The sequence below is a fragment of the Bubalus bubalis genome, chromosome 16, assembly GCF_019923935.1.
Source record: "Bubalus bubalis isolate 160015118507 breed Murrah chromosome 16, NDDB_SH_1, whole genome shotgun sequence".
NCBI classification, from domain to species: domain Eukaryota; kingdom Metazoa; phylum Chordata; class Mammalia; order Artiodactyla; family Bovidae; genus Bubalus; species Bubalus bubalis.
Window position 1 is genome coordinate 19,672,919 of NC_059172.1, and position 27,834 is coordinate 19,700,752.

Genomic DNA, 27,834 nt, shown 5'->3' on the forward strand with positions numbered 1-27,834 from the left:
CGATTCCAGAAGCACTTACCCTGGCTCCCAGCCCTGTCTCATTCAAGGGGCTTGAACTGAACAAAACCTCAAACCGAAAGCTTTCGTTTTTTCAGTTCTCAAAAACACACTCAACAAAAGCCAAAAAAAAAAAAGAGAGAGAGAGAGAGAGAAGGGGTTGTTGTTTGACTCTTGCCTTTCACAAACACTCTTTTTAAATCCCAGTTCTGAAGCTGCCCCAAATTAAGTTCCAGGAAAAGATAGTCACTTGTAACAGGTCTAAGCTCTATTTTACAGAGCCAGACAAAGCCACAAGTAGTTTGCAATGAGATCAAGAGTTGGCATGAAACCATCTCTTCACCTTCCCAGTGCACTCATTCCTACCAATGGACCTATTTGTAAGTGGATGAAGAGTAATAATCTGAAAGCCCCTCTCCCAGACTCCCAACAGACCAACCCTCTCACTCAGTTTGACTTTGACTGAGTCACGGATAGCCTCCAGACACATCCAATCTTGAACACAACTAATATGAACATAACTCATAATGTGCAGGTGGCCTGACTGATTAGAGAGTCCTGATGAGCCTTCAAGCACAGACTTTAAAACTGACCCATGATTCCCAAGTTTTCAGCAGAAGTGAAACTTCACTTCAGTTTTCAGTGAGGGTGTGGAAGTTTTCCTGCACCTTCAACCCAGAGACCATCTTCCTAAGTTCACTGACTTCTGAATTCCACTGTGAGACATTCTTTTTCTAAAGCCAAAGACAGCTTGTTGAAAATTAAATAGAGCCTTCTCCCCTAATATACCCACTTAATAATTTTATCAGATGATTTCACAAAAGCAAGTTTTTAATTGAAAAGAGGGTTTTTCTTGTCACAAGAGAGTGATTTGGATTCACAGGAGGAAAACACTTTTTCTAGAGGCATCTTTGATGATCATTTTCAATAGATAAATATGGTCTCAAAAGCAGTTATTTTATAAAGCTTTCCCAGACCTTCACTGGGAAGGACTCCAGCAAAGTTGGAAATGTAGAACATTGGTAATTCTCGTTAATTCTCAGTAAGCGCTTGTATGAGGTACACTCAGCCTTGGGTGTCAGGACAACTTACCAATGGGAAGGTGACCAGTGGTTGTCATGGAGATCTGGGCCCGGCAGAAAGTTTTGCTGTCCAGCAAATCTGTGGCAGTGAAAACGTAAGGGACATTAAGATCCCCCTCCTTACAACATAAAGTTTTGGCTTTGAGAAAAACAGAATCAGAATGTAAAGGGGGTCTTAAGTGTTGGGGAGTTAGTTACCTACTGTGCTACCATAGTTGGTGTCGTATAAATAGTTTTCTTCTTTCCAGGTGTTCATGATGGAAGGGTCTACAAAGGACAGAAAATGGAAATGTCAGCAGTCACCTTCCCCAAGTGGGGAGTTTGCCTGTTCTTACTGTTCTTTATCAAAAAGGTGTGGGACAAGAAGGTGGCTTTCAGAGAGAAGAGATCAGATTCTACTTCAGTCACGTATTGATTTACGATAATGTTAGCCCAGTTTTTCTTCCAGCGCCCTGGGGGAGATGGACTTTGTTACAGCCTCAGCCAGGTGTTCCACACCTGTTGCATTTTGAGCAACGTGAGAGCAGTTGCAACAGTGGGATCCTCTCCTAGACCAGTGCTTTCCTGGGGATGTTTCCAGTTTGCACATGGGGGTGGGGGAGTTCAGGGGTCTGACATTGTCATACATTCTACTGTACTGTCCCCAGAATACTTTTATACTAGTTTAAAAAAATGGTAAGGACAAAAAGTTTCATGATGAATGAGCATCTTTTCCAAGTAATATCTTCCTGGGAGAATGAATTATGTTTCTTTCATAAAAAATCTGCTCAGTCTTATCATAGAATCTTTATTGCTAAAGTCCAGAGTGAAACTCTTAAGTTGGGTGACAGCTCCCTCCCTCCAGGACATCTCCAATAGTCTTAAGGGGTGGACATAAAATTTTCAAAATAAAACTGAAGGAAGAAGAGGAGATTGTAACCGAATCAAATAAACAGCTTTTAAGAGTAGAACCTCATTAGAATGGATAAAGAAGATGCAGTACATATATACAATGGAATATTACTCAGCCATTAAAAAGAATGAAATAGTGCCCCTTGCAGCAACACAGATGGTCCTAGAGAGTGTCATACTGAGTGAAGTAAGGCAGACAGAGAAGGAGAAATGTCGTATGACATCCCTTATATGTGGAATCTGAAATGAGCTTACAAAGCAGAAAGAGACTCACAAACTTAGAAAATGAATTTATGGTTGCCAGGAGTGGATGGGATAGTTAGAGAGTTTGGGAAGGTCATGTACACATTGCTGTATTTAAAATGGGTAGTTAACAAGGACTTATTGTATAGTGCATAGAACTCTGCTCAGTGTTGCGTTGCAGCCTGGATGGAAATAGGTCTGGGAGAGAAGGGACACATGTGTATGTGTGGCCAAGTCCCTTTGCTGTCCACCTGAAACTATCACATCGTTCATTGGCTCTGTTCCAATACCAAATAAAAAGTTAAAAAAAAAAAAAAAAAGAGTAGGGCTTCATTGCCTCATCTTGGAAAAGAAGTTCTTTCTTCTTCTTCAGAGTGCTGGGTAAGCACATCTCTTGACTCTTTAGATTTCAGACTCAAAGGAAACTCCCCTCCACCTACCCTAAAAGCAGCCCAACTCCTACACACCCGCCACATCTGGGCTGATCTCCAACAGAAGATCTCTTTTTTTCCTGGCTGGGCAAGAGCTAAGCGATCTGGCAGGAGCTGTCACCTCATCCTCATCAGGAACTTCCTGCTCTCCCCTCCTCACAGATGGAGATGCCCTCAGCTCCCTCCTGCCCAGCATCTGAATTTCAGGGCTGGGATGGTAAGCCACTGGCCGAATTTCATTTTGTTTTTATAGCATAAATGGTGTAAAACCTGACTCACTGGCTAAGTCCTCTTGTTTACGACATAGGGATTTAGCTGGTATTTGAACTAATAGCTACATGCTTGGGCACCCCAAGCCCAGTCTCCTGGGGTTACACCCTCTCTCCTCGTTGGGTTGCCTCGTACACCTGTTGTTGTCTCTGAAAACAAACTGAACCAAAAGAGGTTTGGGGGTGTTGGCCCCTGCATGAGCCTCCTCTCCCCTCCTCCCAGGGTGCACCTTCTTCCCCACCCTTCAGCTCAGCTTTCCTGAACTGGCACCACAAGAATGTCTGGATGGTCGAGGAGGAATTGTCAAGTACTTGGGACCTCTCCGGTACCACCTCCTGGCTCTTGCACTGGGGCTATCTGTCTGGTCAATAGTGGGGGTTAGAGGTGAGGCACCATCCTCTTGGCCAAGTTCTATTCCTGCCTCTAAGGCAGTCAGGCCCATAAAGCACAAACCATCTGGGTAACTCAATCCCTGGTCTCTGGGGCGGCGTGGGGGGGGCGGGGGTAGAGGGGGAAGGGCAGGGCTGGAAAACCTAATTAACATGCTTAGCAGCTATTGTTTTTTCTTTAATAATGGTAGACCAGCCCCCTTATACAAGAGTAAATAACTGCATGGGGCCAGTTTCTGCCCCTAGTGACTCACAAATCACCCCAGGTCAAATTCTGTCCTTGGTGACTGGCACGCAAGCCTCAGGGAGGCCTGTGGCAGACTCTGTGGTTGGCCCATGTGGCCCATACTCTCGCTGATGTGGGCATGGGGAGAGACCCTGGGGCGGGAGCAGTTCCTGTGGACTTGGGGCAACTTGCAGAGTTCTCTAGACTAAGAGGTCATAGAAGGGCAATATGCCAGGAAACTGATTGATACCAGGCTCTGGGGCACAACTTCTGGAGGTAGTTACTGTTCTCTGCAGGTCCCCTGGAGGGGAGGTGGGGAGACAGAAAGTCCCCAGGAGAGAGTTCAGGACAGAGAAAGGAGGGATGATCGGGCAGAAGGAGGGTACAAAATGAATGTAATGGCTCTGGGACCGCAAACTCTACTTGGAGCTCAGAACATCAGCTTTTGTCTGAAAGTGCTCTTAAAGTAGGAGTTGGTTCCACAGCTGCTTGGACATCCTTACAGAAACTCCAAGGTCCCCAATCTCTCCTCAAGCCCAGTCTCTTGGGGTAACACCTTCTCTCCTTGCTGGGTCACCTGTTGTTGTCTGTCATAGAGTAACTACGACACCCAGGTCGGTGCTTCCTCTTCTTGATGAAACACACTCCCTTCAAGGGAGAAGGGGGAGAGGAGACACTGACGCTTCCTCTTCTCTCCTCTTGCTTCTCCTGACTCGGCCAAGTCCAACCCCCTGACTCTCTGCAGTGAGGAGGATGCCCACTTAGACTCTGCATTTTTCTGGGCTCCTGGATCAGAGCCTGAATGCACCCCTGACCAACCACAGGAAACAGAGATGTGTGGGAGGAATTAGGCTCACCACCAGTCTAGAAGTCAGAAACAGTTGGTAGTCATGGTCCCAAGGACAAGGAATGAGATTTGTGGCTGGGTGGGTGGCCCATTGGAGACAGCCAGGGAAGAGGCATCCCTGGATTTTCTGCCCAAACACCGGCTCCATCCTGCTCCCACACTCTCCCTCACACTCCCTCCCAACTTGTGTTCCCCAGGCCTGTGCTTCCCAAGTTGGCTCCCTTCATCTACCACGACTCACCGGTTTGTTCAGTTTTGACAATGACATTGTGCGTGGACTGGAACAGGTCACTGCTGCACTGGCCTGTGAAGGGCAGATTGGGAAAGTCAGAGCGGGCCCACACGGAGCCAAAATGTGTTGCTTGGCTAAGGACAAAGCTGGCTTCATGGAAGAGTTTCTGCTAAGCCCACTGCCTGATCATTATCCTTTGCTTCTGAGAGGGGGCTTCCCTCTCTGCATCTGTAATCTCAAGCCTGGGGTCCTTGGCCCAGAAAATCAGTAGCTGGGGCACCCACCTCAAATGGAATTATTTGGCCTTTCAAAGAGAAGACATCCAGTATAAGGGAACTAGAAGTTTAGATGTTAGAAGACCAGTTTCTCCACTAACAGCTGCAAGTCACTTCAGCTTTCTCGGTCTTGGTTTCCTCAACTGTAAATTTAGGGGATTAAACTAGATAAAGTCATTAGATAGCCTCTAAGGTGCTTTCCCATACTAAGATCTGACACAAAATGCAAACAAAAACACAAAGCCATCTTAATCCTTTTTTGATCTTAAATGTAGCCCCTTTCGGTTAGATCCGATCTGTGAGACACGTCTAGGTAAGTGCAGTGATTCTTCTCTTACGTATGCCTTACAACTTCTCTTCAGATGTATCATATATAAAAGCACATGCATGCGTGTGTGCAAAGTAGCTTCAGATGTGTCCAGCCCTATGGATTGTAGCCCGCCAGGCTCCTCTGTCCATGGGATTCTCCAGGCAAGAATACTGGAGTAGACTGCCATTCTCTTCTCCAGGGCATCTTCCTGATGCAGGGATCGAACCCATGTCTCTAACGTCTCCTGCATTGGTAGGCGGGTTCTTTACCACTAGTGCCACTTGGAAAGCCCCATTAGAGCACATATATACATGTAAATTCACTTTGTATGTTTGTCCTCCCCAGCCAGATTACAAATATCTCAGGAGCAGAGGTCACACTTCAACGTCTCTGACCTTCAGTTTTCCCAGATGAAAACTTCCCCTATCAAATGGCCGTGATGTTTATTTTCTCATAAGGTCACCAAATGAATCTATTCACTTGGAGTCCTTGTATAAGTAAATACTCAATAAATGTAAGTTAGTAGAATGTTTACAAAAAGGCAAATGACAAAAGCAAGGTGAGAAATCTGGCCAGGAGGCAGTCAGAGGCACCGGCTGTACTCAGTGGGACCAGACAAGTCATGGAAGGCCGAAGATGGAAGGCCAGGGCCTGGAAGTCAAGGGTGACCACATCCCATCCCACGCCTCCCTGTCTTAAGCTTCAATCAGAGCAAAGCTTTAAAGGAGTGGATTTAATCAGAGGTGGGGAGGTAAATATTTTTAATTCTTCAAGTATAAGTCTGCTCTTTCTGAAGACTCCTGGGCGTTATTTTTAGAGCCTTGTTTGGTTTGGTTCTAGTAAAAGAAAAATGAGCAACCACCTCTGAGGTGGGTGGGAAGCAGGGAGTGCCCCGGAGCTGAATGAGGTCATCTCAAACGGCCACCATGCTGCCAGCTCAGCAACCAGACATTGGGTCTCTTCAGTGTTGGTGGCAGCTGTCGGGACCTGAATCTGGTCCATAGCCCTGGAGCTCATGCTTCCCACAGCCCCAGCTCCATGTCCAAACACTGGTTCTGCTTGGATAGACGTGCCTGTTCCAAAGTAGACAGGCCAGGCCACTATTCATACACATCACTGCTTCCCAAAAGGGTTCTCAGAGAAGCTAGTTTTTTAAATAACCATTATCATAAGAACTTCAGGCCGGTGTCAAGGGCATTCTGCAAGATAGCTGTCTCCCCTACCAAGCCTTCCAAGCCAGTGTAGCATGCATGCGTGTGTGAATCAAGTATCACTGATGGATAGCCTTTGAATGCTTCCTGTCTATGCACTGGGTGAAGCGTCAGAAGAGACATCTGGGGCTCTAGGATAGCCCCAATCCCAGAAGTCACTGCAGAAACATACCAAACCTGTCCAGACCATTTGTTCTAACCCTTTTTCATTTAGGACCTTTTAAGAATCTGTTGTAATAACATAAGCTTTCTCTCCTCCCCCAAAACAAACTAGAAGTAATTTCACCTTTTTTTTTTTTTTTACCATACTTATGTTCCATTGTAAGAACCTAAGTATAGAAATATTTTTTAAAATATCCATGGCGATCTTAACCAGCAAGTGATTGGGAATGAAACAATCAAACCCCATTTGTAAGAGAAAGAAGTGGTTTTCTGAGAGCACCAAGTATTCTGTGACTACCCAGCTAACCCTTGTCTCCTTGGAAATTAACCATAAGGAGAGAATTACATTACCCTAGATTTGTATGGGATTTGGCACACCTTGTACCCTAGGCTTCAAGCCTGTCCCCTCTCACCTCCCTTCTACTTCCTTGTCTTGGGAAACAGTCATTTGGAGGTAAGACCATCCTCAGATGTCCCTAAACAGGAACCCTGCCAGTCGTGGAGTCTCTGCCCTTCCAGCTGGCTCCCAACAGGGTAGAGAGAGTGAAAGAGAGTCACCATTCCACTTGAGATGCTGCAGGTTGCTGTAAAGAAGCTGCCCGGCCGTCCCTGCCGCCTGGGTGAACTCCTGCAGACTCATGCTGCAGAGATGCTCGCCGTTGACATCAAACTCTTGGAAAGGGATGCAGCTGGCATCCAGCTGGTTGGTGTCCAGGAGATGCTGGAGCCACTCCCACACCTGGTACTTGGTCCAGTACTGAGGATGGATTTCATGCCACTGGCCTCCGAAAAACCCACTGGAAACTGCAAAAGAGGAGGCAGCCCTGTGAGTGAGCTGTGTTTGTTTCTGAGCATGATCCCAGACAAGGGAGGTGCACCGCCAGAAGTCACAGGGATCGCAGCTGAGGTGTGCATGCATCAGCAGACATTGGATTTGGAGAGGAGGCTCTGGGAAATGCAATTCCTTCCCTAGTTGTGGTAGGAGCCAGTCATTCAGCCTCCCTACATCTTCCTGTTGTTCCTCATATACTCACCCTTGGGCTCTGGATAAGGACACAAGACTTGAAAGGCTCTGAGATCATGAACTTCTTCCCCATCTCCCACAAAGTACCACGAGAGCTAATGCATTGCTACAGTTTCAGCAACGTATTGGCTTCCTGCCCACACCCACATAGTTCACGTTTTTTTTTTTCCCTCTCTCTCTCACACACACCTATATACACACATATACCCCCAATTCAAATTATTTTCAACCAGAAGCCTGAGACTCGGGTTCTCTTCTTTATGATGCCTTTGTTTCTCCCCAGAGTGGTCCAGATGATTCATCTGCCCCCTGTGCTGATGTCGCCCTGCCCAGTACTGGTTATTACAACCACTATGACATCACTTCCCTACCCAGTTACCTTCAGCAACTTCCCTTTATCCAGTGAAATTAGGTCCCAAACTTCCAAGCCAGGCACTGAGGCTCTTCACTATTCCTCCAGTGACCTTTTGCCTTTTTTCTATATTGTCCTTTAGGCCAGTTTGAGGTCTACCTGTGGCTCCCTATTGAATTCCTGCCCAACTCACTGACTCCGACCACCCATAAAGCCATCAGAGACCCGCCGACCAACTGCTGAGGGCTGCTGTCTTTAAATCTCCAGGAAACATACTTCCCATTTCTCCTCATGACTTCTGTCCTGTTTTGCCTTTTTGGATGGGTCTTTACAGTCCTATTCTTCCTTGTAAACTGTGTGCTCAATTTCGAGACTTCACTTTCACTTTTCACTTTCATGCATTGGAGAAGGAAATGGCAACCCACTCCAGTGTTCTTGCCTGGAGAATCCCAGGGACGGGGGAGCCTGTTGGGCTGCTGTCTATGGGGTCGCACAGAGTTGGACACGACTGAAGCGACTTAGCAGCAGCAGCAGCAGCATATCCGTCTTACCCATCTTTGTATCTCCCATAAAAACTACTTAGAGATTTTGCCATTATAGGTACTTTCTCTCCATTTCTTCAGTAAATTTATTGTTGAAGAAGAAATAACATTGGAACCTGGAAAAGCCTATGAGATCCATTCACAAGATGGCTAATTCAAGTACCAGTGAAGAAGAGGAGTTCCTCCAAGCCAATAAATATTATTGAGCTCACTATGGACTAACCATCTATGTATGTGACTCTCATACTCACTTAAGAGAGCATCACTAAATCAACCCAGAGTCCTGAAGGGATGGAGAAGAAAGAGCCAGCTTCTGTTGGCATGTGACCAGGCTGAGAGCTCTTACAATCCCTTCTAAAGCAGGGACCAAGGGAGGGAGCACTCTTTTGGAAGAGGTGAGGGGTAGGAACAAGGGGGAGACCCTATTAGAGCCCACCAAGCTGAAGAAGGAGAAATCTAACTGAGCATGACACACAGATATTCCCACCAACTCAAGGATGGACCAATAAAGGAAAATGTAACGCAAGAAAATAGTCCCTAACTTTTTCTTCAAGGTCCTGCTAGATCAGTACGTCTCTAAACTCTAAAGCGATTATGAATCACCAGGGAATGTTGTTCAAATGCAGATTCTGATTCCATAGACTTGGGGTGAGGCCTGAGATTCTGCATTCCTGGTGAGTGTCCCAGGAATGGGGATGATGATGATGTTTGTCAGTGGACACAGTTTGCGAGGCAAGGAGATACAGACCTCCAAAAGGTCTGATCCCCATAATACCCACAGCCTGGCCCTCAACACTCCTAGAGGAGAAGCTGAAGGGGGAATGCTTCCAACCCACTCCCATTTTTGCTCACCCTCTTGGACTTCATCCACTGCTCCCAGACTTAAGGATTGCTAAGAGCAGGCGGTCAAGATCACGTGGCCACAAAGGTACTGTCCTGGGTCATACCTGCTGCTCACATTAGGTGCCTTACTCCTCATATCTCATAACCACACAAAGGCAGGCCTGAACCCTCAGCTTGGGTCCTAAAGGGGAAGCCAACAGTGAAGGGGGAAGGGATAAGGATTGGAGGAATCTAGTCCCCAAATTTAAATACATAGAAATATTCCCAAATATACTAACACACTGGGCCTAAATGGGATGTCTCTAATTTCTCCCACTTTTTTTGGTGTCTCACCAACCAATACAGCTGTTGAAGAGTGGGCTATATTTTTTGCAGCTCCCCCAAGTCTCTGTTCTTTTATTTTTAAATTAATTGTTTTGCTAATTGTGCAACTCTGAGTTTGCAAACAAGAGACAACAACTCTCAATAACCCCCCACCAGGCCTACAGGGCTTTCTTCTTTCAGTGTCACATGATTCAGAAGAGAGGAGGGTTCCTGATAGTGCAGCCTATTAGAACTTGGCAGAACCAGAGAATTTTGTCTGAAGTTGAACAGGGCAGACTCCCCAGTAGCCTCCCAGAAGTTTGGGGAGAAGCATTGAAAAAGCCTATGAGTTCAGTTCCTCTCTGGCATTCAACTGGTCTCCCCAGTCCCATCAATCAAGACCAGGAGCTTCTGGAAGTGAGAATGTAACAGTGATGAGTGGATTCTACTCCCTGTACAGCAAACAAGAGGAATGCTGCCATAATGGAGAGTCCAAGGGCTTGGGATGCAAAAGACTTTCCACCCTGAAGAACTGTTCCCTGTTTAGAATTATCCTTCAAGGTCACAGGGAAGCTCATGCCCAGAAAAGACAGCAGTTCAGGAGGATAAATGATCAAATAAGAGAAGGTCTCCCCTTCCTGTTTTCCACACTGTGTGTCTGGGGATTCCAAATTGAAAGGTGGAGCTGCCCAGGAATTGGCTGCTTCTTGGAGAATGCAACCCTTCCATTAGCATCCCACTCCTGCCTCCCAGACATTGTTCACCAAGAGCCACTTCCACGTTGTTCAAGGGAAGCAAGAGCAGCAGAGTCTCTGGGGAGGAAATTAGCAGCAGGCAGAGTGTGGGAGAAGGCTCAGACCTCCTTACACCCACTGCAGTCCAGCGCAAAGGAGTTTGCCCCAGCTGACTGCCTTCACAACGAGGTGCACGGCGCTGATTAGCAACCACTGTGTTCAGCCTGGCTTCTACAGTAAGCCATGGGCTGGATCCACCCTCTATAGGCGCCAGACTAAGCCCTCCCTCTTCTAATCCACCAATCTTAGATTAAAGCACCGTAGGCAGGCACATGGTCTCCTAACAAATCTACCCACCCCTTACGGAGGGAAGTCACTGGAAGATGAACAGAAGGATGAAGCTGCTCTCTCTTCTCCTTAACGTCCATGCTTCTACGTCACACACACACACACAAACACACACAGAGTTTTCTCTTCTATCCATCTTCATATCCCAGCCAACACTATTAAAATGGCCTTACTTTGGGGTAGCTCTTCTCTCACCCTCTCTGTCAGCTTGCCAACCTGGAACTTTGAATATTGAGAGGAAACCACGGAATATCTCAAGTGGGCTTCTGGCTGGGGCTCTGGGGACCTGTGGAGATCTCCTGCTTGAAGAGTTTTCTCCAGTCCCCCCAGCTCCCACATCCCCTGTATTTCCCACAGGCCTCCTGGCTCCCACACCCCCTGTATACTTCATGAAGTTGGGGAATGAAGTCTAATCAGAGCAAAGGAAGAAGCTGGAAGAAGCTGCATGAGGAGGGACATGCGCAGCCCCCTTACCATTGCACGTGGAGTAGCTGTCTGTCCAGGCCGGCTGCTGGTGGAGAAGATTGTTGCTGGGGTTGAGATTCATTACACCACTTCCTTCCAGAATCATGATCTGTAAGGGGATCAAAAAGGCCGTTCCGTCAGTGCCTCTGGGACAAACGTCATTTCAGAGTATGGATCATAGAGCAAATTTAGGAAGGAAGAAAGAACGTGTCCTCCCGTCCACTGCCTGCCAGGCATGTTGCCACAGCCCTTTCAGTAAAAGCAAAACTGACTGGCAATTAAAAATTTCCAGGTTCAATTTTCCTATGCATGAGGCAAGTTTTTACAGCCACCCATTCATAAATGAATAATCTCTGATTGGGAATGAAACAGGAGGAAAATGTAATACCTGCTCACCGGGTGAGTCTGGCTAGCAGCCAACTTGTTTTTTTTTTTTTACAAAAGTGAAAATGTCAGAGAGATTTTGTTTAAAGTGGAATTGCAATTGGGTAAAATCCCAGATGGGTAGCAGAACAGACCCAGCACCTGTGTGGGAACCCTGACTTGAAATCAGACAGGTACGAGTTCTGACACACCTGAGCAGCCCGCACCTCAGCATCCAGTAAATTTCCTCAGTGAGGATATCTGCCAAGAGATGAGCTGGTCTCAGGGGACCTCAGCCATATTTGACCTAGAGCTTTTCAAGCACTTAGCTCTGTGATAATGTTATAAATCAACAGGTTTCTCCAACAAGACACTGACCCTTCCTTCTTGGTAAAAAGTTCATCCCCACATTCCCTTTCCTTTTAGTTGTCACCATTCAGTCACTCAGTCAATATCTGACTCTTTGCAATGCCATAGACTGTAGCACACCAGGCATCTCCCGGAGTTTGCTCAAACTCAAGTCCATTGAGTCAATGATGCCATCCACCTGGAGGGTTCTGCAAGCTTCACAGCTGACCTGAAGGGGACTTTCTCAGTATGAGGCTCATTTTCTCAGTAAAGGATCAAGGAAAAGAGCCTTTCTTCCATGAGCCTGTTTTTGGATTTTTTTGAACTGTATGAAAATTTTATGCTTTAGAAATATTCACCTCGGTCCTCCAGCACTTACAATGTTCTTACCCTCGTGCCAGACTCAAAGCCTCAGAAGTGCATTCAATCATTCAAAGAATGAACAGCCTGTTTCCAGAAGGTGACTGAGCCTTACCCGGGATCCCTAAGGGTAACCTGCTCTTTCTAAATGTTGGAGTGGGGAGAAGCTAGAATTATAGTAGAAGATCATGGAAAATTCTCTGCCTGTTTGGGTGAAAACTTGCATCTTCATGTGTCACCAACATCCCCAGGATGGAAATTGCCCAACCAGAGCCATTCCACTCTCTCAAAACCCCTTCCTCTAATTTAACTTCTGTTCTTTTGGGTCAACGTAGGGCTTAAGAAGGGAGAAAAGGGGTCTGGAAAAGACATAAAAATTCATTCATGTATTCATTCATTCAACAGATATTTATTAGCCTTGCAATGGGTTGGGCACAGTTCTAGGAACAGGGAGTAGAGCAGTAATTGAGAGTTGAATTAGGCTAAGCAGAAACATTCATGATGATCATTAACATCATCATCCTGGTTGTTCGGTAAATAATTAGGCCTGAATCCAGCCTTAGTAGAAGGTAGGAGAAGGCAAGATGGGCTGGCAGTGATGAGCTCTGTAACAGACCACCGGGAGGGGAGGTAGCAGAGCTAAGTTGTATGTGGTGGTGCCATAGAGATGAGTTTTGACGTCAGAAAGAGCTGGATTTTATCCCAAGTTCCACCATTTAATACCAGCTAAGTTCTTAGCTGGTTTGTACTAAGTCAAACAAGTTATTAGCCTCTCTGAACCCCAGTTTCCTTTATGTAAAATACAGACCATTGTACCTACCGTATGTATTGGTTGCGGCTTAAGTGAGTCTCCATACCTCGAGCACTTGGCACCAAATAGGACGTAACTGCATAGCAGGTATGTTATGATGAGGAGGGGCACTATGCCTATGGACAACCTGAACCAGAAGTAACTGTGGGCCTCAGTTTCCCCGGGCAGAAATTGAAAGGCTAGTAAATTGCTTTTCAAGTTCATTTCCAGAAATGTCTTGGATTCTCACTCTCAGAGAAAACCAACCCAAGTCAAACTTTCTTTTCTTTTCCCATCGAGCTTTCTAGAGCAATAGCCCTAAGCTAAGAAATCAGATGGGGGAGTTGAAGGCAAAAGAAAGCTTCCAGGTCCCCAGAGGGTTGGCTGGGAGAGGGAGAGGGCATGGCACCAGCTCCTGTTTGCTCAAGGCTAGGCTTGTTCCTTGCCAGCATTTGCTCAACTACAAGCAGTAGAAAGGTTACTGTTTAACCCTGAAAGGGCTGAAGCTCAGAGCCCAGTCCATGTGCCCTCCAGGCTGGGGGTGGGGGTGGGTGTGCAGGGGAGGCTTCCCTGAAATTCTTTCACAAGGGTTTGCCTTCAGGGCTGTTTCAAAGTGGCTATTTCAGTGGAAGTCTGATCTGCTGGGGTCAACTATGACCTACTTCCTCAGCCGGCTGGCTCAGGGCTTCTCTTCACCAATTCCCCAAAATCTAGAAGGCAGAGTGGGGTGAGGACTGAGCACCCAGCTTTGGAGTTGGGGAGAGGTGGGCTCAGATCCTAGTTCTCCTGCTCCCCATGGGTGACCCTGAAACAAGTTCAAGCCTGTCCGACCTGCATCTTTCTGATCCTCACTTTCCCCACTTGTAAAATGGGAACAACCCAAACTCAAAGGGCTGTGGGCATCAAATGAGCTTGTGCACACTGAGAGCTCAGCGGGTACTAAGAATTCAATAAATGTTGCAGGAACACACGGGCCAGACTTCCTCTTATGACTAAATGACCCACAAGCCCCAATCCTCCAGGCGGACATCATTCCTCACCATGAGGCATCCAGAACTACTCTCAGCCAGAGAGAAGTCCTGAGGATTACAAGGTCACAGGTGCCCCGTTGCCATCTGGGCCCCCAGGAGGCTGAGCACACTCCCTGCTGGCACCCCCTTTCCAAGGGAAAGCAGCCAGCACAACGAGGGGCCCTTTTTTACAGGGCCCAGTAAATGGTTAGCACCCATAAAAGAGTTTATGTGGCTTATTCCTTAGTGAGTCAGAGTTCACTGAGCTCACCCAGGCTGCTGAGGAGAGAAGGTCAGTGTTCTCAACCCAGCTTGGGGCGGCAGGGACCATGCCCTCAGGGTGGGCACGGAAGGCCCCTGGGGCCAGCACAGCTGAAGGCCTTTCACCAAGTTCTAATCCCTTGGAGACCCAGCTTTTCAAGTGTGAAATAAGGACATTTGCCCCCCAACAGCCTCACAAGATTGTTGAGAAGATCAAATGAGATAATAGATAATAAATATGCCTTGAGAATGGCAAAAAAAAAAAAAAAAAAAGAAGGAAAGAAAGAAAGAAAAAGTATTATCATAACCAACTCACCCACACTCCCGTATACAAATGTAGACTTTCCATGGTACATGGGGATTACCTTCTACTGTGCTTAGTCGCTCAGTTGTGTATCCAACTTTTTGTGACCCGTGGACTGTAGTCTGCCAGGCTCCTCTGTCCATGGGATCCAGGTAAGAATACTGGAGTGGGTTGTCATGCCCTCCTCCAGGGGCTCGGAATTCCCAACCCAGGGATCAAACCCAGGTCTCCCACAGTTCAGGTGGATCCTTTACTGTCTGAGCCACCAGGGAAGCCCAAGAATACTGGAGTGGGTAGCCTATCCCTTCTCCAGGGAAACTTCCTGACCCAGGAATTGAACTGGGTTCTCCTGCATTGCAGGCAGATTCTTTACCAGCTGAGCTACCAGGGAAGCCCAGGTGATTACCTGATGGAGTATGAAAAGCAATCCTTTTAATTTAGAAGTATTTAATGCTTCTCGTTGGAGAAGGAAATGGCAACCCACTCCAGTGTTCTTGCCTGGAGAATCCCAGAGACGGGGGAGCCTGGTGGGCTGCCATCTATGGGGTTGCACAGAGTCGGACACGACTGAAGCGACTTAGCAGCAGCAGCAGAATGCTTTTTGTTAGTCTTTTTACTTTACCTTCAGCATAACTTTTATTATTTTCTTAAAAAAAAGTATCAATTATGGGAGGTTGAGACTTTGGAGACTTTGAGGGCTAGGTTGGAACCCAGACTCCCCATCTTTGTCTTTGAGCTATGTGACCTTGAGTGTGTTACTCCTTCCGAGCTCAACATCTTTACTGATTCCAAAGAGGGAGTCAGGGGACCGTGGATGTCCTCCAAACTTAAGGACTATTTGGAAGGATAAGTAATGCTATGAAGTTAAAGATCCCTGGGCTTCCCTGGTGGCTCAGATGGTAAAGAATCCACCTGCAATGTGGGAGACCTGGGTTCAATCCCTGGGTTGGGAAGATCCCCTGGAAAAGGGCATGGCAACTCACTCCAGTATTCTTGCCTGGAGAATCCCAAGGACAGAGGAGCCTGGTGGGCTAGTGTCCATAGGATCACAAAGAGTGGGACACGACTGAGCTACTAAGCACAGGACAGGGTGCAGCACCAGCACACATGCTCTTTTAAAATGTTTCTTTTCCTTTTCTTAAACATCAGTTTTCAAGATATTTCTCTAACACATTTTACTTCTTCCAAGATTGGAAGCAGTAAATTCAGAGCCTAAGGAAAAACAGTTCCACCCTTTGAGCTAAAAGCAAGCTGGAGAAGGATCCGCTTCATCCCATTTCAAGCTAGAGAGAGAATTCTAGGGTGAAAAGCAGAGTTTCTCAGCCTTTGCGTGACTGGCATTTTGGTCCAGGATGGTACTTGCTGGGAGGGCTATCTTGAACACTACAGGATGCCTAGCTGTATCTCTAATCTCTTCCCACTAGATTCTAGCAGCACTCATGCACCAACCCTGGGAAAAAAAAGCCCCGGAGCCAGATCACACCTAGTCATGAGCACCAGTCAAATCAGAGCCTGTGGAAACAACAGCTCAGATTTTGCTCTTGCTGGTGTGGTGACTTTGGACTAGCCTTTCTGAGCTGCTATATCCTCTCCTGGGAAACTGCCACCTAGGCTTGCTGGAGGACTGAAGGAGATTCAGGACCATGGGGCCCCTGGCACAATGCCTCATCATACCCATACCCGGTAAGTGCCTCCTAGGTGGAAGTTTATGAAAATGAACGACCATTGGACCCCCCTTTGTCTATTCTCACATAGTATGTATTCTGGGAACACAGCATAAATTGTTACTTGGGGTATTGAAAAATGCCCATCAAAAAAAAAAAAAAAAGTAAATTTTAATTCAAACCAAAAGATTGAAATGCACTGAGATATACAAGATTTTTCCATCTGCATTCTCTTCACTGATTTCTCCACATTCACCCAAGATGTCACCCTTGGCACCACAATTCTAAGACTGACACTTTGGATGACAGAAGTCTGCTCTTTATTTCAAGAGGAGGAACCATGGGTGGGATCCAATCAATTACAGCAGATGGTCCCTCGTGCCAGCCTTCCAGTCGGACACTCTTCTATCCTAGGCAGCAACTCCCTGGGCCACTAGGGTTTGGCCAATCCAAATTCAATTTGGCAGAGAGGCAGCACTGTGCTGTGCTGGGGTGGCCAGAATCACTCTTTATTCCCCACTTGGTTAAGGGGCCCCTTGGGATTAAACACAAGCACCCACAGTGCCCTAAGTTGCTACAGACTCAGACTACTTCTGGGCCACCCACATATAGAGACAACCCACTACGTCTGTACCCACCCTACCAGACCTTCATCAAGGGTGGATTCCCTTCCAGCACCAGCTTGACCACCATGCACAGGGAAGAGCAATGGCTCTGGGAGGGGGCCAGCAGAACACCTAGCCTGACCGTAAAGTTTAAGATTCACATTTTAACTGTTGCTCAGAAGGCAATGGCACCCCACTCCAGTACTCTTGCCTGGAAAATTCCATGGATGGAGGAGCCTGGTAGGCTGCAGTCCATGGGGTTGCTGGGAGTCGGACACGACTGAGCAACTTCACTTTCACTTTTCACTTTCATTCATTGGAGAAGGAAATGGCAATCCACTCCAGTGTTCTTGCCTGGAAAATCCTAGGGACAGGACAGCCTGGTGGGGTGCCGACTATGGGGTCACACAGAGTCGGACACAACTGAAGTGACTTAGCAGCAGCAGCAGCTCAAATGGGAGTGGGTGAGACCAGCCACACAGACAGAATCTCATTAACATCTGGGTTGAAAGGACACACTCAAGGTGTGAGGAGCTTCAAACCCAGCCCAATGTTGCTATGCTTCTGGAGGGCAGTTCTCATGGTGAGGATTGAAGTCTTGATTCTGCTCCTTGGCAGGCTGTGTTGACCCTGGGGAACTACCATCCTGTTTAAAGTTTCACTTTCCCCCATGATAAAAAGTGGGAGAAATGGAGTTGATGTGTGGATCAAATGAGAATGTTTGTAAAATTCTCACACAGTATGTCAGGAAATGTTAGCTGTCACCGTGGGGTCTGCCCAGAAGCTTCTCTCTGAACTGTGTTGGTTGGCTTGGGCAATATTCTTAGGGTTGAGGGAAACTCTTCAGAGGCAGGATGGTACAATTGTGGGAAGCACCAGGCTATGCAGTCAAATTGCCATGGTTCAATGCCTGGTTTTGCCAACTGACTAATCACTTGGACAAGTGATTCAACTTCTTTGGGTCTCAGTTTCCTCATTGATAGAATGGGGATGATATGAAAATGGTTGTGGAAAGACAAAATGAGGTGATACCAGTAGAATGCTTGGTACATATTACACATATCACAATACATGTATTAAGTACTTGGTGAATACAAGCTAATAAGTGTTAGTCGCTCAGTCGTGTCCGACTCTTTGCAACCCCATGGACTGTAGCCCGCCAGGCTCCTCTGTCCATAGAATTCTCCAGGCAAGAATACTTGAGTAGATTGCCATTCCCTTCTCTAGGGGATCTCCCCAACCCAGAGATTGAACCCAAGTCTCCTGAACTGCAGGAAGATTCTTGACCATCTGAGCCACCAGGGAAGTCCCTAATTATTATTATCTTTTATTTGTTGTGTTGTGACTTATTATTTCATTGAGTCTCCAAGGTGAAAATTGAGGGTTAAGTTCATTTCAAGCAAGGCTTCTAACTTCTACCATCTACACCATGTTCAGCAGTCCCAGTGAGTTGGCACACTCTAGCCTAGGGCTGGACTTGGGCTCCCCAGCCCCATCCTGCTCTGCTGGGTGACACGCCATTAGGCTGAGTGATGGACAGCATCTCTGAGCCTCTGCTCACAGAAGCCATGCTCTGCCCCCCCACCCACTTCCTGCTCCCCTTCATGCCACCAGACACACGCTGCCTGAGGCTGCCAGAAGCAGAGGGAGGGCACACCTCTGCAGGCCCTGGGTTAGTGCCCCAGCATTTTGCTCCCACACACCATGGCTGGTTTGCGGGTGCACAGACTGAGCAGCTCGTCTAAGATGGGAGCTCCTGGTGGAAGACAGCCTTCGGATCTCTATCCTACAGGGTCCCTTAGCACACGAATTGATCAATTACTAGAAGAAAGGGGTCTGGGATTTGACGTGTTAAGGACAGAAAAGTGAGCAGAAGGAGGTGCCCTTGGAACTTTGGCAAAGGACCAGAGCCAGGCCTTCCGGAGCCCAGGAGGCTCTGCCCAGCCTCAGGACTCCTAACAAGGCCAAGCCCTGCTCCACTGGTCTCTCTTAAACACACAGAGAGGACCTGCCAGCAGAGACAGACACAGCCCAGCTTGGGCTCGCTCATCTAGAGCAAGGTGTGCCTTCTGCTCTGTGGTGGGGCTACTGAGACCTAAGACCAAGTGCTGTACAACTACTAATAGTAGCTATATACTATAGTAGCTAGGGCTTATTGAACATTTAAAATGTGCTGCCTCTTTTCTCATAGTTTTAAATCCATTATCTCCGTCAATACTCACAACTGCTCTGTAAGGCATTATGTCATTTAGCAGATGGTTCATCTGCAGCTCCAAGAGGTTGTGTCACTTGTTCAAGCTCACACAGTTTTGAAAGAACTGAAACTAGCAGAGAATTCAAACTCTTGAGTGTCTAGCAACAAACCCTGGGCACTTTCTGCTGAGATGGGGGTGCTTTGCCACAGAAGGAAGATGCCCTCAGCTCATCCTCAGCCCCAGCCCCATCCTACACACCGTCACAGCATTCTCCCTGTGCCACCTGGGGCCTCACACCTTTACCAGTTTCTCCTGGATTTCAAAGCTCTCTGCGTCCATTCAATCATGCAGGGACCCTGATTGAAACATGTTTCTTTTTTGCCAGAGCAACCTGAAGTCATCTCTCTTCTCAATATATCTAAGAATTCTTTTTAGAATAAAGGGGAGAAGTCCGTTATCATTTTTCCATACCTACAGTATATTCAGGTAGGAATATTTAGGGCCAGTTTTATCTATAATACTGTTTTAGCCATTAAAATAGATTTATGTGTGCTAAGTTGCTTCAGTTGTGTCCAACTCTTTGTGATCCTTTGGAGTGTAGCCCGCCAGGCTCCTCTGTCCCTAGGATTCTCCAGGCAAGTATACTGGGGTGGGTTGCGGTGCCCTCCTCCAGGGGATCTTCCCCGATCGAGGGATCAAACCCAGGCATCATAAAAGGAGTATTTATATATTCATGCAAATATATTCATCTATACATGCAAGTACATGAATATATTTGCATACACATATGAATAATCCTTGTATGATTCAATAAAATGATTTTTAGTTTATATTTTAGAAATAAACCAATCCACAATGCTTTGTGCTTCATCTGGATTATAACTGAATTAGTTCAAAAAGTAGTGTTTTCTTCTGTTGGGAGGGTGAAGATACACTGGAAGCCACCAGGGCCACAGAGCAGATCATAAGCAGGGCTTCGCTTGCATTCCCTGCTCCCAGCCCTAGGGGACTGAGAGTCAAAGCCACAATCTGCCTTCTTCCCAGATCCTTGATTCATTCAACCACATCATCCCCAAACTGCCTCAGAATCCTGTCTCATGTGGGTATTTTTACTCCTCAAGCCCAAGGAGCAATTAGGCATTTTAAATAATCACTTTTGCAATGACACCACTGTCCAGACCATTCTCGATCCTTAATCAAAGTTACCGGCAGGTGAATTCACAGCATTTGCCCGAAGGATGTTGCAATAGCTTACTGACTTCCTGTTTCAATATGACTGTCATTTCAAGAGAACTACTCCCAGTGAGGAGAAAAAATTCAAGTACATGTGAACTCTAACTGAATGTAACAAAGATGATAATTCATGTTTTCCAAATGAATCAAAATATGAATCAAGCTTGGGGAATGTATTTGATCCTCTCAGGATTACATCACAGGTAATTTCATGCCCTCATAATGTGTTTCAAGACAGACATTTCATGTTCCCAGGGGCAACATCAGAAGCGTTATTCCTGGGCTTTCAAGTGTCTACATGAGCAATGATGCCATAGTGGGAGCCCGAGAGTTGATTCATTATAGATACACTTTACTAGCTATAAGCCAGTTGAAAATACACATCTTATGCTGATTTTTATCAGTCTCAGTGACAGTTCAGACAAGAAACAGACACTGACAGGAGACAGGAACCAAAATTGATCAAAAAACAAGATTCCCTTACATGACCTCAGAGGCCTTTATCAATCGTGTTCAGCCTATGACAAACTAAAAATAGAGCAAGCTTTGAAACATGAATGTCACGAGTCTTTTCAGACCTCAAGAGAAACTATGGTTCTCTCCTCCCCAGACTTTACTCTCACACCAAGCTTTGCACATATTTTGTGCAAAAGGCCCTCCAAAGACCATCCACTGACCCCTATAAATCTATTGACACCGTGGATCTTTAAATCAAAATCTCTGTTGCACTCATGTAGGACTGAAATGAAAAGAAAACTTGTAATGGAGTCAGGGTCAGAAGAAAGCCTACCCTGACCTCTGAGAGAAGCCCTGCGTTTTTATTCTTGCTCTTACTTGACATGAGTGTGGCATAGTTTTCCTACAATGGCAGCAGGAAGGGCTTCCCCTTTCCCTCTCTATCAGCAGCTGAAGGAGGAACCAAGCTGCATCCAGGACAGTCATTCTGGACCTCTGTTCAGCAATGTAGTAAAAAATTCACCGTATACCCTACCACCCTGAATCTCAGTATTTCTCTCCTGACCAATCCTTGATCTCTCTTCTAAAACAAAGTAGCCATAAGCAACACATAGCAAAAAATAAAAGCAAAAACAAACAAACAAAAAACCCAGCCTACTTTTACAACCGAGGTCTCCACAGGGCTTTGGAAAGGCATAGGTATGGGAACTGAGAGATTACGTTTACAATGCTTATTTTCCTACTTGGCTGAAGAGATCACATGATTGGTCTATGGGCCACTTGTATCATCAGCACCGAAGAAGAAGTTAAACTTGGAGTTTCCTGAGGTCCCACCCAGACCTGTGAATCAGAATCTATGCTTTTAAGACCCCACCTTCATCAATCCTTAAGCACCCTTGCCATTAAGAGCTTCTGGTTAAAGTCTCATCTACTTGAGTTTTTTCAAGTTCCCAAAACAAGATAACGAACTCCAGCAGATATTGGCCCTAAAATAAACATCCATAAACACCAGGAAGTCCTCGTAAAGTCAGAGGCAATACATTTCAATCCGAAGAACTCAAGCTTCAGTTCATCTGCGGAGATTCTCTCCGTGTCTTGAAGTAAATTAGTTCCTAACATCCAGTACCACCTTGTTCAATGCAACAGTGCTCAGCAACTTAACAGTATGAGTCTGTGAAGGCCAAAGTCCTCAGAACACAGCATTGTGGAGGACTTTTGTAATGATTGTTTTCATCAAGGGGATTTCATAGCTGGCTGAGTCACCCCTTATTCCATCCCACCCCCACCACAGCTCTTCCAAAGATTACTTAACCACCCTGGCTTTTAGACTTCATACCAAAGAAACCTGGTATCTTAGCCTTCAATGGAGAGAAACAATCATCAAGAAATGTTTGCCCTGCTAGTATATTGATCCCTTCCAATTAATAGATATTCGTTGATAAGCTACTAGATGTTGGCACTGTGCTAGGTGCTGGGGGCATAAGAGTGAACAAAACACAGAAGCTGCTCTGCTCAATTGTACTGTCCAGTAAGAGCACTGCTTCTGAAAATGATGTAATAGCTTTTTCCAAGGTCATCTGGCCTCATTGGCCATCTCCTGCTGGGGTTACAGTAGAACAAGAGCAGGGAGAGCCAGGCGACCTGCTTTGGCATTTGGAAATGACCAAGCTTGGAAAGAACTTCAACTCCCTTAAAAAACAGGGTTAGGGCAAGAATAGAGATGCAGATGTAGAGAAGAGACTTGTGGACACAGTGGAGGAAGGAGAGGATAGAACAAATTGAGAGAGTAGCGTTGACATATACATATACTACTGTGTGTAAAATAAACAGCTTTGGTGCCTTGTGATGACCTAGATGGGAGGGACGGGGGATTGGGAGGGAGGCTCAAGAAGGCAGGAATATATGTCTACATATAACTGGTTCACTTCTTTGTACAGCAGAAACCAATACAACATTGTAAATCAATTATCCTCCAATCAAAAATAAATAAATTAATTAATTAATTAAAAAAGAAAAACCAGGACTGGTCCTCCTTTCTCCAACAACCCCAAGCCCTTGCCTTCACAGGAAACCCTCACCAAGACCTGGAGTTGGCAGCCATGAGTTTCACAAAGCAGCCTCAGCCAAAACCAATCTCCACGCAGGACAGAATAAAGCAGCTGGTTGTCTGGATGGCTGCATGTCTCTCCCTGAGACAATAGTGTGTTTATGTGTCAGAGGGTTAGGGGCAGGTTAACATAAAACCCACCGTAAACAGAGCTGTTAATTCAGTTGCTGGCAGGGGCTTCTGTTATCTTCTGAATACCTCCCAGAGGGTATAAGCCCTACCTTTTCATTTGAGTTGGCAGCAGAGTTATTTTTTTGCACCTGTTGCTCTGCTCCAATAACAACGCAGTTAAGCATTGATTTGTTGGAAAATAAACAGAAAAAAGCAAAGAAAGGCATCTGCCCAAACAGCCTGAGCTGGTTTGACAGAGCATTCATGCCAATTTGTTTTTCCTATAAAAACCAAAGAAAAACCTGCGCTTTCAGTTTGAATGCTGTCCTCCCACTCGCTAAGAAGAAAAGGTGGTATCGAAGAGACCAGCCAGAGCTGGCAGGGCCCAGGAGCCAGAAGACACTGTACTTTTCCATTGGCTGGTTCTACGAGGGCGCTGAGGGGTATCTGAGATCTGTAGAATGACATGGCCAGCCTCCAGCCAGCCCAGGTTAAGATCCTGAATCAGATTAACAAGGCCAGAGAAGGGGCTGCCAGGGTATGATCATAACCCAAACCACACTCTTCCCAATGGTTGATTTCCGGAAGTCAGTAAGTTCAGGGAGTAGGTGTGGTCTCTGGGTTACCTCCCTAAGCAGAAACTCAGCGTGGCTCTCCCAAAGGCTTCTTTCATCCAGCCCTGGGCGATGAGCATAATTTGAAAACCCCCAGTCCCTGGACCATAGCTTTCCCAATGGGGAAAGGAGGTTAGCCATACCTACCTCCAAGGCAAGCTGTGTAGACTCACTCATGTCCTGCCAAGTGACTTGAGATCCCAGGTGTCCTGTCGAAAGGACCTAAGATGTTCACTGTATGATGCCCGCGTTAATTCAAGCATCACCGCGCTCTCATTTCCCAACAGTTTGTCAATATCACATGATGTGCTCAAGCCAGAAAGGGCTACAAAGAGCTAAACAAATCACTCAAAGGGAGATCATGACAACACTAATTAAGCGGTGGCATCATCACCCAGACTTCAACACACACTGTCAGGCGAAGCCTCTTAATATCTCTTTTTTAAGCCTTGAGCAGAAAACCTGGGACGTGTGGGCAATGCGTGATGTTCCCCGAGATTACCACCTCCCCGCAGCTTTCTCTCAGCCACTGGGCTTTCATTATCACCACACCATTGGCTTAATGGGGAGGGGAGGTCACAGCAGTGGGGGGAAGTCTCCGAAACGCCTCTTCTCAAGGAGAGTTAAGAACAGGGTGTTCTGACAGAGGAGGGATACGGCTGGCTGAGCATTCCCAAGCATTCTTGTCATGAGCAGGGCAGGGAGTGGACTGCCTTGGAACCAAATTGGGCAGCCAGAAAAATAAAAGATTTAACAACACCCTCAGTTGACTGAAAAATAAATAAGACCCAGGATGCAGGAATGCGGGAAGGGTGGAGGGAGGTTAAGAGGCTGGAATCCGAGCCAGGGAGGGTTGGGATGGACTGGGACAATGGATTTGACCAGGTCGAGATTAAAGTTTCTTCCCAGAGAAAGACTGAAATGCCCCAGTCAGGGAAAGATCAACAGCCACCAATTTGGGATCTCCAGATGGTATAATTACAAAACAGCAGTCAAAATTATGACGAGGATGACACTTTATATTTATTGAGTGTTTATGATGTGCTAGGCATTGAGCTAGGCTTTACAGGAATTGTCTCATTCACTCCTTGCAAAAACCCCAGATGTGGATACTAATATTATCTCCATTTTTACAGAAAAGGAGGCACAGAGAACTTGAGTAACTTACTCAAAGACACAAAGCTAGTAAATGGTTGGATGTATAATAATAAATGCATTGGGGTGTGGAGGGAGTGCCATATAACTTTTCATAGCTTTGAAAATGGACTCTTGTATTTCCAAAGACAAGGTGATTGTCTTTTAGGATTGCACACTTTTATTTTTGAAACTGAGCTCCTTTAAGTACAGCTGTATAATTTTTTGTTCCCCAAATGTGAGCGTGAAGCATGCTAAGCATCCTTGTGCCCTTAGTTGAAGTTATTTTAGTGTGCATCTGTGCGGATGCTACAGGAACACCCATTCATGTCCACCCAAACCCATCTGTCAAAACTTCAGCCTGGCTTCCAGCTGAAAGCCCCAGACTGACTCAGAGATTGGGTTTGGCTGCTTGAAGTCACCTCAGACTTATTAGCCATGATAAAAGAGCAGTAATAATCACAAGGAAACTGAAAAATTAAGGGGAAATTATGCCTCCTTTGGAAAAGCATCTGACGACTAAGCCATCACACACGGATCCTGATGTCAGACCCACTGTGTCGTGGACATCACCCCAATGAGGGGAGGGCTCTGGGAGCCTGCATTCCATCCCTCTGAGAAGTCTAGGAAAGTTCTCCCCGACCTCCATCATACCCATGACCCTGCAACTGTTTGTAAAAACGTAGCCATAAAACAGATAGGACTTCACTAGACTCATTCCAGCATCATCTTTGCAACTTATGAATGGATAAGAAAGCTATGGTACATATACACAATGGAGTATTACTCAGCCATTAAAAAGAATACATTTGAATCAGTTCTAATGAGGTGGATGAAACTGGAGCCTATAATACAGAGTGAAGTAAGCCAGAAAGAAAAACACCAATACAGTATACTAACGCATATATATGGAATTTAGAAAGATGGTAACAATAACCCTGTGTATGAGACAGCAAAAGAGACACTGATGTATAGAACAGTCTTATGGACTCTGTTGGAGAGGGAGAGGGTGGGAAGATTTGGGAGAATGGCATTGAAACATGTAAAATATCACGTATGAAACGAGTTGCCAGTCCAGGTTCAATGCACGATACTGGATGCTTGGGGCTGGTGCACTGGGACGACCCAGAGGGATGGAATGGGGAGGGAGGAGGGAGGAGGGTTCAGGATGGGGAACACATGTATAACTGGGTGGCGGATTCATTTTGATATTTGGCAAAACTAATACAATTATGTAAAGTTTAAAAATAAAATAAAATAAAAAGAAACAAATAATACATGAATTTTCTCATGTGTTAGAGCATCTCCTCTTTAGAAGAAGTAGGGTTTTCTCTTTGTACAGATAATCATTAAACAACTATAAACAAAAAGTCGTATTCCTTTCTAGAGCCTTGCTGCAAGACCTATAGACTCTAGGCATACCAGATCTCATTTTTCCTTCCAGAACACACTTCATTCTGCTTCCTCTAGCTCCCTGACCTGTAAAGTAAGCCCTCTGGAAAATAACACATGAAAATACTCCTCAGCAAGGCAAGCGACTTCCAATCAGAGAAGTTCTCCCAGGGATCAAATCCCTTCCAGCTAATTATTCAGGTATTCCTCCCCTTGCTTCAGTGGACCTCTTTGACACTCAAAATGATCAAATCAAAACAGCCAAAGTCAGCTAGATGAGCATGATAAGGAGGAGCCGGGGTTCTCCCTGCAGCGTCCCAGCATCAGGAGTTGTCACACATTTGAATAATTTCATCATATCCAAGGGAGCCCAGCTACGTGACTGGCAGGACTCAGTGCAAAAGGAAAATCCAGAGCCCCTTGTCCCAAATGTGTTAGGAGCTTCAAGACAGCAACAACAGAATGCTAAACCAAACACAGGTGCTTTCTAGGTGTTGGATCCTGTATGACTGAGGTGGCTGTATTCCGCTGACCCCAGCCCTGTCCCAGGGGTCAGTCCCAACTCTTGCCTTTTCCTATGCCCTTGCTCTATCATCATGGAAGGCAGGGAGACACTTTGCTGTCTACAGCTCCTAAAGGAGTTAGGAGAATCAAGCAAAATATGACATGGAACATGCCCGTAATAGCACCTGGCTTACGGCAGCACTCAACAAAGGTTAGCTATTATTAGCATGATTATTATTATTGTTATTATCTTCATGATGCCAGGGTCCCTTGACAACTCCAAAGCTATCCATAGACAAGAACGATGGGTGGGAAGAAAACACACCCTACTCTGATAGAAACTATTTATTAGCTACTGCTGTTCATCAGTCATGTGTGAGAGAGTGCTATAAGTTAGGGACTCCTAGCCTTCTTTTTATACTGTGAACCCATCTTGCAGTCCACTGAGGATTATGGACTCCTCAAAATAACACTTTTGAAATGACAAAGTAAAATACTAAGATTAGAAAGGAAGTTTATATTGAAATACAATTTTCAAAATACTTTTAGAAATAAATGTGTGATAACATAAAAATATATGTGCTTCTCTGCTGTTGTTCAGTCACTTAGTCGTGTCTGACTCTTTGCAACCCGATGGACTGCAGCACTCCAGGCTTCCCTGCCCTTCACCGTCTCCTGGAGTTCTCCGAAACTCATGCCCATTGAGTTAGTGATAGTGAGTGTACTAATGTACTAAGCTTCTTTCTTAGTACATTAAACAAGAATAGCTAGTGCAGGTTCAATAACTTCCATGACATCAAAGTAGTGATGAATATTGATATTTTAAGACATCTTGTAGCAAGTGCAATGTGATATAAAAATATCTGTAATTTCTCTGAGTGATAATCAGTTACAGCTATTGCTACTGAGGAGTTTAGTATGCCGCACTCGTACTGAAATTGAATCGAATTCACATTGAATATTGAATTTTAAATTACTGAAAGTAAAAATTTTATTTGTTTTCACATCCAAGTCTACAAAGCCTCTGATTTCTCCCATGGACACTAAGAGATCCTTGGATCCCGGGTTAGAAACCTTTCCTGTTTTTGAAGCAAAGGCTGCTTGTTTAGTTCAAAGAGCCTCTAGCTACCACTTCTACATGGCCAGAAGCCTCATTTGAACAATTTACAGGAGGTAGATCCCATACTGCCTTGCCAAAATAAGTAG

The 27,834-nt window shown here is 45.8% G+C and overlaps 1 protein-coding gene across 3 annotated transcripts in view; it reads right to left on the reverse strand.

Annotated features, from left to right (window-relative positions):
- Positions 1-27,834, reverse strand: part of EHF (ETS homologous factor) — a 43,216-nt gene that overhangs the window by 9,260 nt on the left and 6,122 nt on the right. For 2 of the 3 annotated variants that reach the window (XM_025266241.3, XM_044929269.2), the window contains exons 1-6: positions 23,746-23,767; positions 11,187-11,286; positions 7,125-7,370; positions 4,618-4,680; positions 1,278-1,346; positions 1,090-1,158 (exon numbers count right to left, since the gene is read on the reverse strand). In XM_025266241.3, coding sequence (XP_025122026.3) covers positions 1,090-1,158; positions 1,278-1,346; positions 4,618-4,680; positions 7,125-7,370; positions 11,187-11,283 — 544 coding nt within the window. In that variant the 5' untranslated portion in view covers positions 11,284-11,286; positions 23,746-23,767. Of the gene's footprint in view, positions 1-1,089; positions 1,159-1,277; positions 1,347-4,617; positions 4,681-7,124; positions 7,371-11,186; positions 11,287-23,745; positions 23,768-27,834 lie in introns of those variants that run through there. The other variant, XM_006062378.4, reaches the window with a different exon arrangement.